At 43.9% G+C, this 17,243-nt stretch overlaps 2 protein-coding genes across 8 annotated transcripts in view; one reads left to right on the forward strand and one right to left on the reverse strand.

The window, feature by feature from the left end:
• The window catches only part of LOC147020195 (sodium- and chloride-dependent creatine transporter 1-like), a 119,131-nt gene that overhangs the window by 25,265 nt on the left and 76,623 nt on the right, over positions 1-17,243 (reverse strand). For 6 of the 7 annotated variants that reach the window (XM_085895323.1, XM_085895320.1, XM_085895319.1 and 3 more), the window contains exons 6-7: positions 16,195-16,298; positions 491-615 (exon numbers count right to left, since the gene is read on the reverse strand). In XM_085895323.1, the coding sequence (XP_085751449.1) occupies positions 491-615; positions 16,195-16,298 (229 nt within the window). The remainder of the gene's footprint in view (positions 1-490; positions 616-16,194; positions 16,299-17,243) is intronic. The other variant, XM_085895325.1, reaches the window with a different exon arrangement.
• LOC147020196 (uncharacterized) lies at positions 609-6,258 on the forward strand. The gene is made up of 2 exons (XM_085895326.1): positions 609-786; positions 1,344-6,258. Exon 2 carries the CDS (start codon positions 3,775-3,777, stop codon positions 5,410-5,412), a length of 1,638 nt encoding a protein of 545 aa, XP_085751452.1. The 5' UTR covers positions 609-786; positions 1,344-3,774; the 3' UTR covers positions 5,413-6,258.

Raw genomic sequence — 17,243 nt, forward strand, 5'->3', positions numbered from 1 at the left:
ATAATATTACGTTTGGCCAACGGCAGTGCTGACGGTGGGCCAAAGTTATCCCAACAGTGTGCTAGCTCGGTATGGATGACTCATCGTGGTAAGAACATCAGGAGGATAATTTTCATCCCATCATTATTTACTGCTGAGGATAAAATGATTCCATCAAACCATCAACTTGGTGTTTTGAACTGTTATTAATTCACTGAGTTGCATTTTCTATAATGAAGAGCAATTATGTGTGAATAGGAAAGTAGTTAAGCCAATTGAGGTTAGAACATGTTGGTAGAACCACGAAGTATTAGAATTAACTGCTCCCCCTCCCTTACAATTACCAGCCGGCTGTTGAGATCTCACTTTGTTATTTTTCAGCATTCAGCAACCAGATCTGAAAAATCAATACATTTGGAAATAGCACTGAGTTGCATGATTAAAACGGATTGCACGATTTGTTAGCATTTGTTAAAAAAAAATAAAAAAAACTCCCTTGCATGTCCCTTACCAGACTGGGCCACCTTTGAGATGTCTACATTCTGCTCTGCCGCCATGAAGCCCAACGTAGAAAACACAACAATCCCAGAAAAGAAGCTCGTGCTGCTGTTGATCGCAGCGATGATGAAGGTGTCTCTGTCCGGAGACATGGGGTGCCACAAATCACATCATCTTGCTTTCTGAGCACAGGTTCCCGTTACAATAGCACTGCTGCTATCATCTTATACCATTCTCTCTTACACAGCCATCCTGTCTGATGAAGAAAATCGGACCCTTCTCTGCTCAATCTTTCGAATATCCTTCAAGGTATGAAAAATATTTACATCGTTGGCATCAGCTACAGTAGATAGGTTTAAAATGCACTTAGGTAGATGGACAGTGGATGATTGCATACATGTGTAGTGAATGTGATGCCTATAAGAGGGTGTAATCAAAAATTGAATGTGCTAGCTGTCCATGTTTGCACATCCTTCATCCTACAAGTCTTCATCAACAAAATTAAAACGCCCTGATGATGTTCCTATGTCTGCCCCTACTGTGTCCTCCATCCTACTCCTAATGAAATTATGCCTACCCCTTTATCTCCACTACCCCCAGCCGCCAGTGAAATTTAATTAAATAATAAATATTGAGTTGGTATCATAGGCATTCATAGCCAATTAATAAACTGATAGATTACATGGATGGAGTGGGATTGAAGCAGAGACATGATGGGAAAAATGGCCTCCTCTTGTGTCCAAATTTCCTTGTCATATCGTTAAAGGAACATATTGCTGTTGTTACTGCCATACCCCTCTGTTGGGCATCAGGTTGTCCATACCAATTGTGAGGGTAGTCATAACTGACAATTTACCTCTGGACAGGTTGCTATTTCTACACGTTTACTGGCAAAGAAGCCCTCGACCAAGACAGGAATGAAGAATTTGGCCAGTGCACCCACACAATGACCTACTCTTCTCAGGCAAGCCATCGCTGGCAACCTGCTTCCTTGCTTGACGATCAGCATTTAAAGGATGGAGCACTGCCAAACAACCAGAGGTTGGCATCAATGGGGAGGATGAAGTTCCTCCTTCGGAAATGCCTAGTGAGTGCAGTGAAAAAGGCAGACCATTGTTGGTGACGTCGCTGGTACCCAGAGTGCTCTGAGAAGTGATGACACTTCCCCCAATCTCAGTGACTGTGTTTGTCCTGTATAACAGTCCTGTGTTGTGTCAATTATTCCATATTCATATGGTGCCCATGTGTGTGAGATGTGTGTGGCAGCTACAATACGAGCCTTAGTTGCTGTTAAAGTAAAATTACATAAAAAACTAGAACTGCCACTTCATAACTGCTGGCAGTGATGACCGGTTACCCAGATGTCTGTCTTTGATACAACACGAGACTTAGATGATAGTTGCAAAGTTTCCCTTCGATAGGATAAGTGGTTCCAGAGAAAACATTATTTAATAGTGATACAAATACCACCCTGCTTTGATACAACACAGGACTGATGTTTCAGACCGAGTTGCACGAAGTGTTCAATCTATTCATTGCCTATGCAGTTAGCCCTTTTTTCCTGGGGACATTGTCCGTATCAATTGAATTGGCATTTAAATTACCTGGACACGAAGCAAGAAATGTGCGGGAAATGTCACCTGGGGTCCACAGGGTAAACCGGAACTACACCGAGTCATTATAAGCCCCCACCATACATCTCTCGAATAAGCGGGATTGATGAGTTATGGATGCAGTAACACGCCGCATTCAATCTATTTATTACGTAAGCAGTTAGCCCTTTTCTCCTGAATAAATCATCGGTAGAAATTGAATTGGTGTTTAAATAACCTGAACACAAAGTAATAAATGTGGACGCCATCAGCGGGATTCCCCTTTATCTTATGAGGCCCCACAGGTTTCTCTATGATGCGGGATTCACAAGTTATGCGCTGAGAAACAGGCCATGTTCCATCCATTTAAAATGTATACAGTTGACCATTTTTCCTGTGGCCATCATCGGTATTAATTGAATTGCTACTGCTGTACACGCAAACACATGCAGGTGCTGTGGTATAGCCTGCGGGCCTGCGGGGCGGGGCATGATGATGGGGGGAGTGGTCGTCGGGAGCATCGTGTCTGCCAGGAATATAAGGAGTGCGCGCCGCCTGAGGCGTCGTAGTGGTGCCGTAGTGCCACGGCTCGTGAGTGTGTTGAGTACGTAATAAAGGAGAGCCGCGGGCAAAGTACACCCGCGCTCGCGCTTGTACATCACAGCCGGGCTCGACTGTTCCCCCGCTCGTGTCTGCCTGCTAAGCATCTTTCCCACGACACTACAGTTGGCGACGAGGATCTTCGGATCGGCGTGTGCAGGGCGGCAGCGAATAACCCGTGCGGTTCCAGGCTACGGAGCCAAGGGTCTCGCCAGCACGAGCAGGGCAGAAGGTCGGGGCACGGCGCACGGGCGCGTGCCCGTTTTCGGGGGAGATGACTTCGAGTTGTTTTCTGAACAATTGGGTTGCTACTTCCGCGCGAATGATGTAGATGATGAAGAAAAACGCAAGTCGATCTTGCTCGCCTCGCTATCAACGGAGCACTACCGGCTGCTGAGTGATTTGGTGGCTCCAGATAAGCCCAGTGATGACGGGCTATCGTTTCAGGACATCGTGGCGAAAATGAAGACCCACTTGGCGCCAGAGAAGTCGTTGCAGCTCGCGCGGTTCCAGTTCGATCACCTCGCGAAGGGTGGCGAGGAGCGCGTTGCAGATTTCGTAGCACGGGTGAAGCATTCGGCCGTGCCTTGCAAGTTCATGGCAGAGGAGCGTCCGGCACGACTCAGAGATAGTTTTATTTCTGGTCTGCGAGACGCGAAGATGGTAGCAGCCATCCTGCGGTTGACCGACGTCACATTCGACTCGGCGGTCGGGACTGCTTCGTCTGTCGAGCAGACACTCACGGATGTCCGCACAATCGCTGGCCAGGACGTAATGAGTAGCTCCAGCTGGGGCATGTCGGCTGATCCCGAGGTCCACGCGGTGACCCAGGTGCCGCAGGTCGCACATCCCGGAGTTCACGCGGTGACCCAGGCGCCACAGGTCGCGCAGCCCGGGGTCCGCGCGATGACCCAGGTGCCGCAGGTCGCGCGCGCGTCTGGCGGTGCGGGACGAGGGCGCGCACCGCAGCACGGTCGCACCAGGAGCGAGGTGGACTTCCAGGGGTGCTGGGGGTGTGGTGGTCCGCACCTGCGACGAATGTGCCCGTATAAGAACACCGTGTGTTTGCATTGTCACAAGGTGGGACATTGGAAGCGTGTGTCGGATGGCGGGGGCCTCCGTTGGGGTCTTGGATGGCGAGGTGCGGGAGGACCCCAGTGACCTGGAGATCGGCCTGCAGCCGGGGCATGGCGATGCCGGCAGGCCGGAGCAGGAGATGCAACCACGGTTGAGTCTGTTTTCCGTTGGTCCGGAGATGACGACGCCGTTCACGGTGGAGGTCGAAGTGAATGGCGAGCCGACCGTGTTTTGCGTGGACACCGGGGCTGCAGTGTCGGTCATGGGCGAGCAGGCGGCTCGTGGTCTTCGCGGTGTTCGCCTAGTCGAGACGACCTTGTCGCTGTACACGTACACCGGTGAAGCGATTGCACCGCTTGCGAGGGCCGACGTCTCAGTGCGCTACCGAGGTCGACGCGCCCGGCTCTCGGTGTTCGTGGTGCGAGGGGAGGGGCCCGCCCTTTTGGGTCGGGACTGGCTGGCGCACCTCGGGCTGGATCTCCAGTTCGTACCTCCAGGTGTGCCGGTGCTCTCTTCGATGCTTTCGTCGAGGCCCGAGGGCGAGGTTCTGGCGGCGGGAGCCGCGTCGATGCAACGGGAGCGGCCGTTCTTTGCTGCCTGCAACGGTGATGTGCGGTTCGGGAGCAGCGGGAGCCGTGCCAGCTCTCGCGATGAGTTCTCGCGCTTCGGCGGCGTTCATGAGGCAATGCGCGCCTGTGTTGTTCGGGCAGCTTCGACGGCGAGCTGCAGCGAGCCCGTCGCGTTCAAGGAAGTCACGGTTCGCAACATCGGGTCAACAACCAAGAGACGGACTCGTGATGGGGGTTATGGATTGCTGTTCATTGCATATTTGTTTTTCCTTGCTCTAGTGATGCGGTTTCACGTTGTTGAAATAAATGCCAACAGTTCCTGTGTGAGAGTGGGTTTGGCGGAGGTCAATCGATGGGTTTTGCAGTATGGTCAATGTGATGTGGTGGCTTTGGGAGTGGTGGTGGCGAATAAAAAGGTTTGGTTGGCCTTCCATTGCCCCGGGCCGCGGGTAGTTGCTTTGTCATGTGCAGGGATTTTGCCGAAAGAACGCGCTGTACGGGAAAATGAGTTTGCAATGGTTCCAAAGATATTCCTATTGATTTATGGCGAGCCTATGGTTGAAGTGTGGTTTGAATGGAGTTGCTACCGTCTAACTGCCGTGTGGGTCTCGGAGATCGACTCGGAGCCAGGACTGGTGCGCTGGTCAACGTTACCCCCACCTCTGGTTGCGGCAAGGTCAGACGTGCCTGGCGCCGGGGGCGCAGCTCTCTGTGTTTGCTCAAGGCCGTTTAGACGGGTGTTGGCATCTCAACTGATTGTGGTGCGTTGGTTGTTGTGGAGCATTGGTTGCATCCAGCCAGCGGCGCTGTTCAGCGCCCCCATCCAAGGTCAATCGAGTCTGGCGCTGGCGCCACGGCTTCCAGACAGCGGGCTTCCGGCCTCGGAATGTTTATCTGCTTCAGGTCTGCCTGGGGGAGATGTGCCGCCTTGTGGGCCGGAGGCGTTTGATGGTGCCGGGGAGGTTTGCTCGGGAGGTCGCCGCGGCCTCGCCGAAGGCCGTGTAAGCATGAGCCGCCTGGGGGCGTTTCCGCGGTGTAGTGCTGCTGTGCTTCTCGCCTTGCTGCTTCATATCGGTAACGCGGTCAGAGTTTGGTAGGTGCTGTGTGCACCTCCGTCTTCGGAACCTGGCCGTGGCAGCTCCACTAGCTCGCTTCCACACGTTATATGATGTGATGTGCTTTTATACGTCGCTGTTTTCTTTTTTGTACCTTGTCTACTGTTATACCGTAGTACTTCGTGCTGTTTATGCTTGTTATGATGGTGATCATTTAATAATCATAGTTTTAGGAGGGAGGAGTGTGGTATAGCCTGCGGGCCTGCGGGGCGGGGCATGATGATGGGGGGAGTGGTCGTCGGGAGCATCGTGTCTGCCAGGAATATAAGGAGTGCGCGCCGCCTGAGGCGTCGTAGTGGTGCCGTAGTGCCACGGCTCGTGAGTGTGTTGAGTACGTAATAAAGGAGAGCCGCGGGCAAAGTACGCCCGCGCTCGCGCTTGTACATCACAGCCGGGCTCGACTGTTCCCCCGCTCGTGTCTGCCTGCTAAGCATCTTTCCCACGACACTACAGGTGCAGCCAAGTGAGCCTTATGCAAAAAAAAAAATTGTAAAAGTTCTCAGATTCAAGTAATGAAATAATTCTGGCTGCCAAACCATGTGGCCAATCGGGTTGAAATTTAAAACATACTTTCCCCATGACAACTATATCAAAACTTTGAAGTTTCACATTCATTGATGCAGCAGTTCCAGAGTAAATATTATTTAATATATTTCCTTCAATCCAATATGGCTGCCAAACCATGTGACCTACGTCAAAAGGAGGTTGGAAATTTTTGTTCATCATGGGTAGGCGGTCATACGTGCAAAGTTTGGCCTCGATCTGTTCAGCCATTTCAGAGAAGAACACTTTTAAATTTTTTAATCTTCAATCCAATATGGCTGCTGTACCACGTGAACTGTTACATCATAAATTTAAATTCTCCCTCTAATGGGGTAGTGGATCACTGTTGTAAAGTTTCTTGTTGATCAGACAAGGTGTGTTTTTCTATCCAAGATGGCCACCAAACCATGCAACTTGTGACATCATAATATTTACTGCGGGCATCCATGGGGTGAGATTATAGTTGCAAAGTTATGCTTCAACAGGGTAAGTGGTTACAGAGAAAACATTATTTAATATTTTCTTAATTTCCAATATGGCTGCCAAACCATGTGACCTATCAACTATTCATTAACAAACTTATATTCACTACCCTTGAGTAATATGTATGTGAAGTTTTCCCTCAATTTGACCAGCCGTTCGAGATGTTTGAAGGTTTGAGGGTAAATTCAATATGGCCACCAAATCATGTGACCTATCAATTATAAATTAACAAACTTGTGAAAGGATGTCTTGGGGAAAGTGTGCATGAAGTTTTGCCTCAATCTGTCCAGCCGTTCTGGAGAAGAAGATTTTAAAAATTTATTAATTTTCAATCCAATATGGCTGAAGAACCATGTGACCTTTGACATTATAAATTTATATTCTGCCTCCAATGGAGTAAGGGAATACGTGTGTGAAGTTTCATGATAATCGGATAAGGTGCGTTTTTCTATCCAAGATGGCCACCTAACCATGCGACTTCTGATATCATAATTTTTACCATATATGCAGGCCTGGTCGTAGAAGATAGTTGCAAATTTTCGCTTCAATAGATTAAGTAGTTCCAGCAAAAACATTATTTAATATTTTTCTTGAATCCAACATGGCTGCCAAACCATGTGACCCATCAATTATTTATTAACAAACTTATATTCCCTTACCAAGCAAAATATATTTGTGAAGTTTCCCATTGATCTGAACGGCCGTTCTGGAGAAGAAGATGTTTGAAGGTTTTAAGGTAAATTAAATATAGCCACAAAACCATGTAACCAATCAATAAGAAATTAACAAATTTGTAAAATGATGTCATGGGGAATGTGTGTGTAAAGTTTTGCCTCAATCTGTGCAGGCGTTTTGGAGATTAAAGATTAAAAAAAAAAATTCAAAACAATGTGGATGCCAAACAAAGTGACCTATGACGTCAAAATATTTTTTTCCTACGGTGAATTGTTGCGTAGATGACGCTCAAGAAATTTCAGATTTTTTCCGTGCAACATTCTACGTATCGAATTTTCACCGGGATACCACTTCACCCATGATGTCATGAAAAATCACACATGTTCCCCACGGTGATTTCATTAAAATGTATGAAGTGAAAATTTTTTCCATTGCACGTTTTCAGAGATAGAGGTGCAAAGTTTTTCGTTTTTTTTCAAGATGGCGCTCGTACCACGTGACCTATGATGTCATGATTATCAATTTAGTCTGCTATCAAAAAAGATACAGACGATGGTGAAAATTTTGTGTCGATCGGACTTACTGTTCCCGAGAAAGTGATTTTTAAAAGTGAAAACACCTGAAAATTGCCTGCGGAAAAAGAAATATAAAAACAAGCAGTCATAGACTGGTACTTACGAAATCACCAACTTGACCTCTGACCTTGTCTAATAAAAGCTGTCTCTAGAGAAGGTAGCGACGCAAACCAGAAGTTTCTACGATGATTCTGTACCAAACCATCAAAAATCGAATGTTTGACCTCACTGTGACCTTGACCTTTGACCGATTTTGACCAAAATCTAATCAGCACCAGCCATTACCCTCCTGAATCACGTGGTGTAATTTGACATTGGTAGCTTCTTCCGTTCTCGAGTTATCGTGCATACAAACAAACAAACAAACAAACACACACAAACAAACAAACACACAAACAGATGACGGAAGTCATCAATATACTTACGAAATCTAAAGATTTCGTAAGTAATAAGAAATAAACAGAAGAAAAACAATAGGTTACCCAGTTCATTAGAATGGGTACCCCAGAGGGAGCTCAAGAGGGAGCTCTTTGAAACCCCAATTTGAGAGAAATGTGAAGGGAACAAAAAACAAAGATGTCAGGAAGAACCCAGATAGATAGATTTCAACAGTTACTCTGCAGGCTCAAACACAGCAGCAGGTACAAGCCACCAGAGGTCTGTATCTATAACAACCCTCACAGCTTCGCTCCCCCCCCCCACCCCTAACATGAGTTTGAATACAGATAATTTTTCAAGTTGATTTTAAACTTGTTTTGTGCATTAAAAAGCATTTACTTGATCAATCAGTGAACTCTGTGTTTACTTAATCTATCACAGTGAACTCTTTATTGACTTGCACCAATCAGAGTGAACTCTGTATTTACTTAATCAATCACCGTGATACACCGTATTTACTTACACCAACCACAGTGAACTCTGTATTTACTTCATTAATCACAGTGATACACTGTATTTACTTACACCAACCACAGTGAACTCTGTATTTACTTAATCAATCACCGTGATACACCATATTTACTTACACCAACCACAGTGAACTCTGTATTTACTTCATTAATCAGAGTGATACACTGTATTTACTTACACCAACCACAGTGAACTCTGTATTTACTTACACCAATTACAGTGATACACTGTATTTACTTACACCAATCACAGTGATACACTGTATTTACTTGCACCAATCACAGTGATACACTGTATTTACTTACACCAACCACAGTGAACTCTGTATTTACTTACACCAATTACAGTGATACACTGTATTTACTTACACCAATTACAGTGACACACTGTATTTACTTCATCAACCACAGTGAACTCTGTATTTACTTCATCAATCACAGTGATACACCGTATTTACCTACACCAACCACAGTGAACTCTATTTACTTCATCAATCACAGTGATCCACTGCATTTACTTACACCAATCACAGTGATACACTGTATTTACTTAATCAATCACAGTGATCCACTGTATTTACTTACACCAATCACAGTGATACACTGTATTTACTTACACCAATCACAGTGAACTCTGTATTTACTTAATCAATCACAGTGATCCACTGTATTTACTTACACCAATCACAGTGATACACTGTATTTACTTACACCAATTACAGTGATACACTGTATTTACTTACACCAACCACAGTGAACTCTGTATTTACTTACACCAATTACAGTGATACACTGTATTTACTTACACCAATCACAGTGATACTGTATTTACTTGCACCAATCACAGTGAACTCTGTATTTACTTCATCAATCACAGCAATACACTGTATTTATTTACACCAATCACAGTGAACTCTGTATTTACTTACACCAACCACAGTGAACTCTGTATTTACTTCATCAATCACAGTGATCCACTGTATTTACTTCATCAATCACAGTGAACTCTGTATTTACTTAATCAATCACAGTGATACACTGAATTTACTTACATCAATCACAGTGATACACTGTATTTACTTACACCAATCACAGTGATACACTGCATTTACCTACACCAACCACAGTGAACTCTGTATTTACTTCATCAATCACAGTGATACACCGTATTTACCTACACCAACCACAGTGAACTCTGTATTTACTTCATCAATCACAGTGATACACCGTATTTACTTCAGTCACAGTGATACACTGTATTTACTTACACCAATCACAGTGAACTCTGTATTTACTTACACCAACCACAGTGAACTCTGTATTTACTTCATCAATCACAGTGATCCACTGTATTTACTTCATCAATCACAGTGAACTCTGTATTTACTTAATCAATCACAGTGATACACTGTATTTACTTACATCAATCACAGTGATACACTGTATTTACTTACACCAATCACAGTGATACACTGTATTTACTTCATCAATCACAGTGAACTCTATTTACTTAATCAATCACAGTGATACACTGTATTTACTTACATCAATCACAGTGATACACTGTATTTACTTACACCAATCACAGTGATACACTGTATTTACCTACACCAACCACAGTGAACTCTGTATTTACTTAATCAATCACAGTGATACACTGTATTTATTTACACCAATCACAGTGATACACTGTATTTACTTACACCAATCACAGTGATACACTGTATTTACTTACACCAACCACAGTGAACTCTGTATTTACTTAATCACAGTGATACACTGTATTTATTTACACCAATCACAGTGATACACTGTATTTACTTGCACCAATCACAGTGATACACTGTATTTACTTACACCAATCACAGTGATACACTGTATTTACTTAATCAATCACAGTGATCCACTGTATTTACTTACACCAATCACAGTGAACTCTGTATTTACTTAATCAATCACAGTGATACACTGTATTTATTTACACCAATCACAGTGATACACTGTATTTACTTGCACCAATCACAGTGATACACTGTATTTACTTACACCAATCACAGTGATACACTGTATTTACTTGCACCAATCACAGTGATACATTGTATTTACTTGCACCAATCACAGTGATACATTGTATTTACTTGCACCAATACCAATCATAGTGACATCTGTATTTACTTACACAAATCACAGTAATACACTGTATTTACTTACACCAATCATAGTTAACTCTGTATTTACTTGACACTATTTATTTAATAATTTTTGCAGCTATTAGTTTATCTCATGCTTAATTTGAGGTGTTTTTTTTTTAAACTTCGTTTATTGCTTCTTTTTTTTTCGCCCACGTTGATTTTAGTCAGGTGAGCTTATGTGATCGAGCAGTGTCCGTAGGTGAGTCAGTCTGTAAACACATCTGTCATTATCGCTTGAACCAAACATGCGATTTTGATGAAACTTGGCCACAAGCTTCATATCTGATGCCTTACGAAGGTGTATTGATCGCATCAAAATCTGCGCTCATCAAGGGGGTCTATGGGAGGGGGTAGCTGACCCCCCAAAATAGGTATTTGCTCTCTCCTTGGAAACTACACATGATTTCGATGAAACTAAACCACAACCTTCATCACCGTAATGTACCAAAGTTTATCGACCACATTACAATCTGCACTCATTAATGGGGTCTATGCTGAGGTTTTGACCCCCAAAATAGGTATTTGCTCAATTCTCCAAAACTACACACAGAATTTAAATGAAACTTGACCACAACCTTCATCACACTTGATGTACCAAAGTTTGTTCACAGCATGAAAAAATTCAGGGTCTAAGGGGGTCTCAGGCCGAGGTCACATTTGCCACGGCGGCCGTGGGGTCTCCAAAATCTACGGCCACTACCAATTATACAGCGGCCGCAGTATTTCCATGGTCACACAATGTAGCAGTCACATGTGTTTTTATTTTTCGGGGAGCCACACGGCGTATTTAGGCCTAAGTCACATTTGCCACGGCAGCCGTGGGGTCTCCAAAATCTACGGCCATTAGCAATTATACAGCGGCCGCAGTATTTCCACAGTCACACAATGTAGCAGTCACATGTTTTATTTTTCGGGGAGCAACACGGCATATTTATAAATTGTGGAGACCGAAAACGTGGGGGTGCCGTACGGTGTTTGATTTGATGTCGCACGGTGACCTAAGGGCGTTCCTGCGACGGCCATAGAATTTTCAAGGCAGACGCAAGGTGCCCGCAAGGCAACCGCTGGGGGGCCCTAAGGCGGACGTGCGGCCACACGGACGGTAACGAATGGGTTAATTTTTTTTTTTTTACCAGTTTTTTTTTTTTTCGGCTTGTCGAATTGCTACGGCGAACTTAGAAATGAAAAAAAGTTATAACTCCACGTTATAATTCCACTGCGACCCAAGGCCTGTAAAATATAGCAATACGGCGTAGGGCCACCCTGAGGCCACCTCAGAAACTCTGCGGCCGCCGCACGTTTCTGTCAATTCAGAGGGCGTACGGCCGCTGTATAGCAAATGTGACTTGGGCCTTAGGTCTTAGAAATTGTGGAGACCGAAAACGTGGGGTTGCCGTACGGTCTTTGATTTGATGTCGCACGGTAACCTTAAGGGGGCCCTGCGGCGGCCATAGAATTTTCAAGGCAGACGCAAGGTAGCCTAAAGGTGCCCGGAAGGGGCCCCAAAGCGAACGTGCGACAAGACAGACGGTAACGAATGGGTTAATTTTATTTATTTTTTTTACCAGTTTTTTTTTTTTCCGGCTTGTCGAATTGCTACGGCGAACGTAGAAATGAAAAAAAGTTATAACTCCGCGTTATAATTCCACGGCGACCTTACGGCCTGTAAAAGATAGCCAAACGGCGTAGGGCCACCCTGAGGCCACCGCAGAAACTCTGCGGCGGCCGCCACACGTTTCTGTCAATTCAGAGGGCGTACAGCCACCAAATTCTCGCCGCAGAGCAAATGTGACTTAGGCCTAAAAGGGGGGTTTGAGTGACTGTTGGTCCTGAGCCAGGTGGGCTTCAGGAGAGGCGGTCCTATTTTTGTTCATCTTCGTGTGTGTGTGTGTGTGTGTGTGTGTGTGTGTGTGTGTGTGTGTGTGTGTGTGTGTGTGTGTGTGTGTGTGTGTGTGTGTGTGTGTGTGTGTGTGTGTGTGTGTGTGTGTGTGTGATTCCCATTTCTATTAATTTTTCTAAGCTTCTATTCTGTTCCAATTTTGCATGCACTTCAGTTACACCCTATCCTTTTCCTCTACAGCATATAGCTCCATGAATTAATTCATCTTGGCTCGAGTTTGCTTCTAGGTATCTCTGTTATTTTGTGTGTTATCCTTCACACGCCGTGTTTCAAGAAACACGGGCGTACTGTCTAAACTTCGTACCTTCCTTCCTCCTTAAATTTCATTCTCCCTCGATAATACCTTAATTCTCCCTTACATGAACTGTTTTAACATTGTCTGTGCACGCTCTAGTCACGATTAGCTATACTCACTCTCAGTTATTCAAAAGCGCGCTTGAAGGATCTATACGCTTTCTCATCCACGGGACCACACTACACCTCTTTTCACTAAACTCAACACATTGACACTTTTTAACATTAATAAATTACATACAGGAATATTTATGGACAAGAAAATCAACAAAACTTCTTCCACAAGTCTTTTTTTACCTTACTTTACTGCAATCAATGACATCCACATTCATTTCACGAGATCACAAGATAACTTATTTCTACCTTTTACTCGCACATCATCTTGTATATTATTTCCGAGTTTGTGGTTTCGTGTCGCGCTATCTTCGACTTTGCTCTGCGCTCGAGTAACGTGATATTCGGCTTACATTATCTCAAAGACCATATGAGGTGCATGGTACAAAAAAAGTAAATAAAATGGTTCTGAAACAGTGAAATCGTATTCCACTTACTGCATTAAAGTAAAATTACTACTGATACTCTGCAACAATTCCTTTCTCAAACACACCCAGCCCAAAATGTCGCGCAGAGCGCGGGTTATGCTAGTATTCTATTAATACACGATGGTATTATGGGCCATGCCTTTTGAATAGTATTGACGAGCAGAAAAGGCACAGCCATCTGTGGGTCGGTTTAACTGTTCTTATAAACGAAATTTGATCTCGTATTTTTGAAAGTTTCCTTTCTTACACATTGATGTGTTATTCAATCTTGCGAGTCCTCACCTTATTACTTCCAAAATTGAAGATTGTTCACGTATATAGGTCAGTCTATTTTGTTATTCTGTCTGTCTGTTTATTGCTTACAGGTCACAATTCTTGAAGTAGCCTCAACTGAGAAGCCCATTGATTTTGAAGTCAAAGGTCATCTTGAGGTCAAATTTCTAAAATCGTCATTTTTCATCCGATTGACTTGAAATTTGAAAAAGATTTGCATATTGCATCAATGAATTGGGAAAGCAACTATTTTTGAGGTCAAAAGGTCAAAGGTCAACTCAAGGTCAAACTTCTAAAATCATCAATTTCAATCTGAAAAATAATCAATTTTCATCCGATTGGCTTGAGCTTTGATTAAGATTGTCAATTGTCATCTTAATGAAATGGACAATTTGATGTATCCGGGCAACCTTTGGAGAGGGGGTGGATTTTGCAAGTATCATGCTCTGCGCGACGTCTTTTTCTTGTTTATCTGTTTATTCTTGTTATTGTTATTAACAGTATTCTTGACCATTTTTCCATAATTATTTGCCATTTGTTAGTTTTGGTCCAAATTATTATTTGTCATTTATATTGTTAGTCCATAGGTATCTCAATACAAGCCCTGACTTCTGAATATGCCTCTACATTTGCTTTTGTAGGTGTTATTTTGATAGCATCCTTCTGAGTTCACCAAGTTCCGGAAATATTACTTTCATATATTTTTGTTTTGCTGTGTTTTGGATACTATGGAAATAAATCTTTTTTTGAAATAAAAATATAAAAAGCCCCAGATATATAACCTTACAATTGCTGTGAGGAAGCACCCACATCAGGTATGGCGTCTCCTTCAAGGATGTCTCCCTGGTACATCTGCCTCACATGTCAATATAGCTGGAATAAGCTTTTGTGTATGTTCACATTGCGAAGATGTCCTTTGTTTAAGATTTCATGGGAATTACTGTTGGTAATGATGCATGGCATCATGTTTTCAATTGCAGACGTCCATTAAAAAAAAAAAAAAAATCACCAAGCCTGCCATGTTCACATGAGGTACTCCTGCAAGGTTCAAAGTCGATTCACTGTGAGGGATTATTTGGGGGGAGGGGGGATGGGGAGGCGGGGGTGCGGGTGGTTGGGTAGAACATGCCATTTACTATCCTTCGAACCTTGCACCAGCCCATATTCGTCGGGAGTTTTTGCGGTGCGGGCAAAAATCTCAGCTGCAAGATCGCAGCCCTTTCAGCAATCTGAGAAAGTTCTCCAACTCTTTCATTGTGCAGAGGCATACCCCTTTCTCTCATGTTCTTTTCCAAGTATTTTTGGTTTCTTTTAGAAGCTTTGTGAGGCATTTTTGGTACTAATAATCCTTATCTCGCACACACGAAATATTAACATGATGCTCCAATCAACATTTCTGCCCATGGGGTTTTGCACATGTACATCAAACATTCTGGGGTGGATTACATCATTTCGACAGTCCCTAATTCTGGGGAAATTAACCATTCCCTAATTTTTGGGAATGTAACCCATCTCTCAATCTGAGGAAATTAACCCATCTCTAATTCTGTGGAAATTAACCTGTCTCCAATTGTGAGTAAATTAACCCATGTCCAATTGTGAGGACATTAACCTGTCTAATTCTGATAAAATTAACCCCTCTATACTTTTTTGGGAATTAACCTGTTCCTAATTCTCGGGAAATTAACCCGTTTTTAATTCTCGGGAAATGAACCCGTCCGTAATTCTCAGGAAATTAACCTGTCCGTAATTCTCAGGAAATTAACCCGTCCCTAATTCTCGGGAAATTAACCCGTCCCTTATTCTCAGGAAATTAACCCGTCCCTTATTCTCAGGAAATTAACCCGTCCCTAATCCTCGGGAAATTAACCCGTCCCTAATTCTCAGGAAATTAACCCATCCATGTGTTTTGTGGAATTAACCTGTCCCTAATTCTGGGGAAATTCACCCATCCATAATGCTCAGGAAATTAACCTGTCCATGTTTTTGGGGGAGCTAACCTTTCCCTAATTCTTGGGAAATTATCCCGTTCATAGCCTTGAATTGTTCTTTACAAGGTGAGATGTGTTGGGACGTACGGACGGGTTATTTGCTCCTATTAATGAAACCAATGACATGTAACAAGCATGCACAAATGTTTATAACGAGCAAAAATAAATGAATAATAAACTGTAGCTCTCAGTTGCCTGCAACGATTATTTCGTTCCTCAAACTTTTCGAGCACCTCCTTGTGTGCACATAAATTTACCTTTTGTCCGAATTACTTTAATCATCCCACTTTGATTTTATGTTGATGAACGGTTATTGAAAATACCACTATAACCCACATGGGTCTCAAAACATTCCAACATTCCACCTCTCCAGTACTGTTTGTCTCACCTGTAGCAGTTGTTGTTGAAGTGGTTGAAGCTGCCAAAAGCAATAAGCACCCCCAAACCGATGGCATAAGAAAAGAATATTTGCGTTCCCGCATCGACCCATATCTGGAACAATTTCGGAGGAGAGAGGAGATGAAGGACGGGGTGAGCGGGATTAAGGAGGGGGGGGGGGTTGAGGTGACATGCAATTTGTGTGTTACAGCTTCAAAGTGATGATCGATTTTAAATGCACACTTTACTTGGCTGATTGTTCGAGAAATACAAGAGCACAACAGCACAAATATTTTAAACACGAAAAAACACATTCCCTTTCAATTTTATTAAAGAAATAAAACAGCCAATATAAATCAGACAAAGTGGTGTAATAGACTGTTAGAGTAAATGCTCTGACTCTGGGAGGTCAGTAGTTTGAACCCAACCAGGCTTGAGCCATACCAAGAACTTTAAAAACGGTACGTGCTGCTTCCTGGCTTGATGCTCAGCATTTAAAAAGCATAGAGCATGGACAAACAGCCATAGGTTGGCAATCAATGGGAGGAGGAGCTCCTTGTGAGCCAATGGCCATTCATATAAAGTGCCCAACTGTGTCTGCAGACGTCCTGCAGTTGGGTTACTTTTTCATATGGAGGTTGGTGGCAGGATTTGCACTCCGTCCACCGTAAAACCCTGCCCTTCGCAGGACAGCTCAACGGATGACGGGATTGAGGCAAAGCCTTCGGGACCCCGAATCTTTGATGATGGGAGGGAGACCACGGAATAAGCTTCCCGGGACAGATTGTGGTGGTGTATGTCAGGGTGGTGCTGAGGTGTTGTCCACCAGATGGCGTCTCCTTGGGTTAACCTGAGGCGGTCCCTTCGGGTGGGTGCCTGGAATGTCCTATCCCTAAGAGAGAATGATCACCTGTCTGTTATCATCTGAGCTCAAGCTTTTGGACATCAGTATTGCAGCACTCTCTGAGGTTCAGAGAACGGATTGCGGTGAGATCATGGCGGATGGTTACACCTACTATTGGTCTAGTCGCTCTGATGGTTACCATGCCCAAGGAGTGG

The sequence above is a fragment of the Eptatretus burgeri genome, chromosome 9 (genome assembly GCF_056783735.1).
Source record: "Eptatretus burgeri isolate ZD-2024b chromosome 9, Ebu_testis_v1, whole genome shotgun sequence".
Lineage (NCBI taxonomy): Eukaryota > Metazoa > Chordata > Myxini > Myxiniformes > Myxinidae > Eptatretus > Eptatretus burgeri.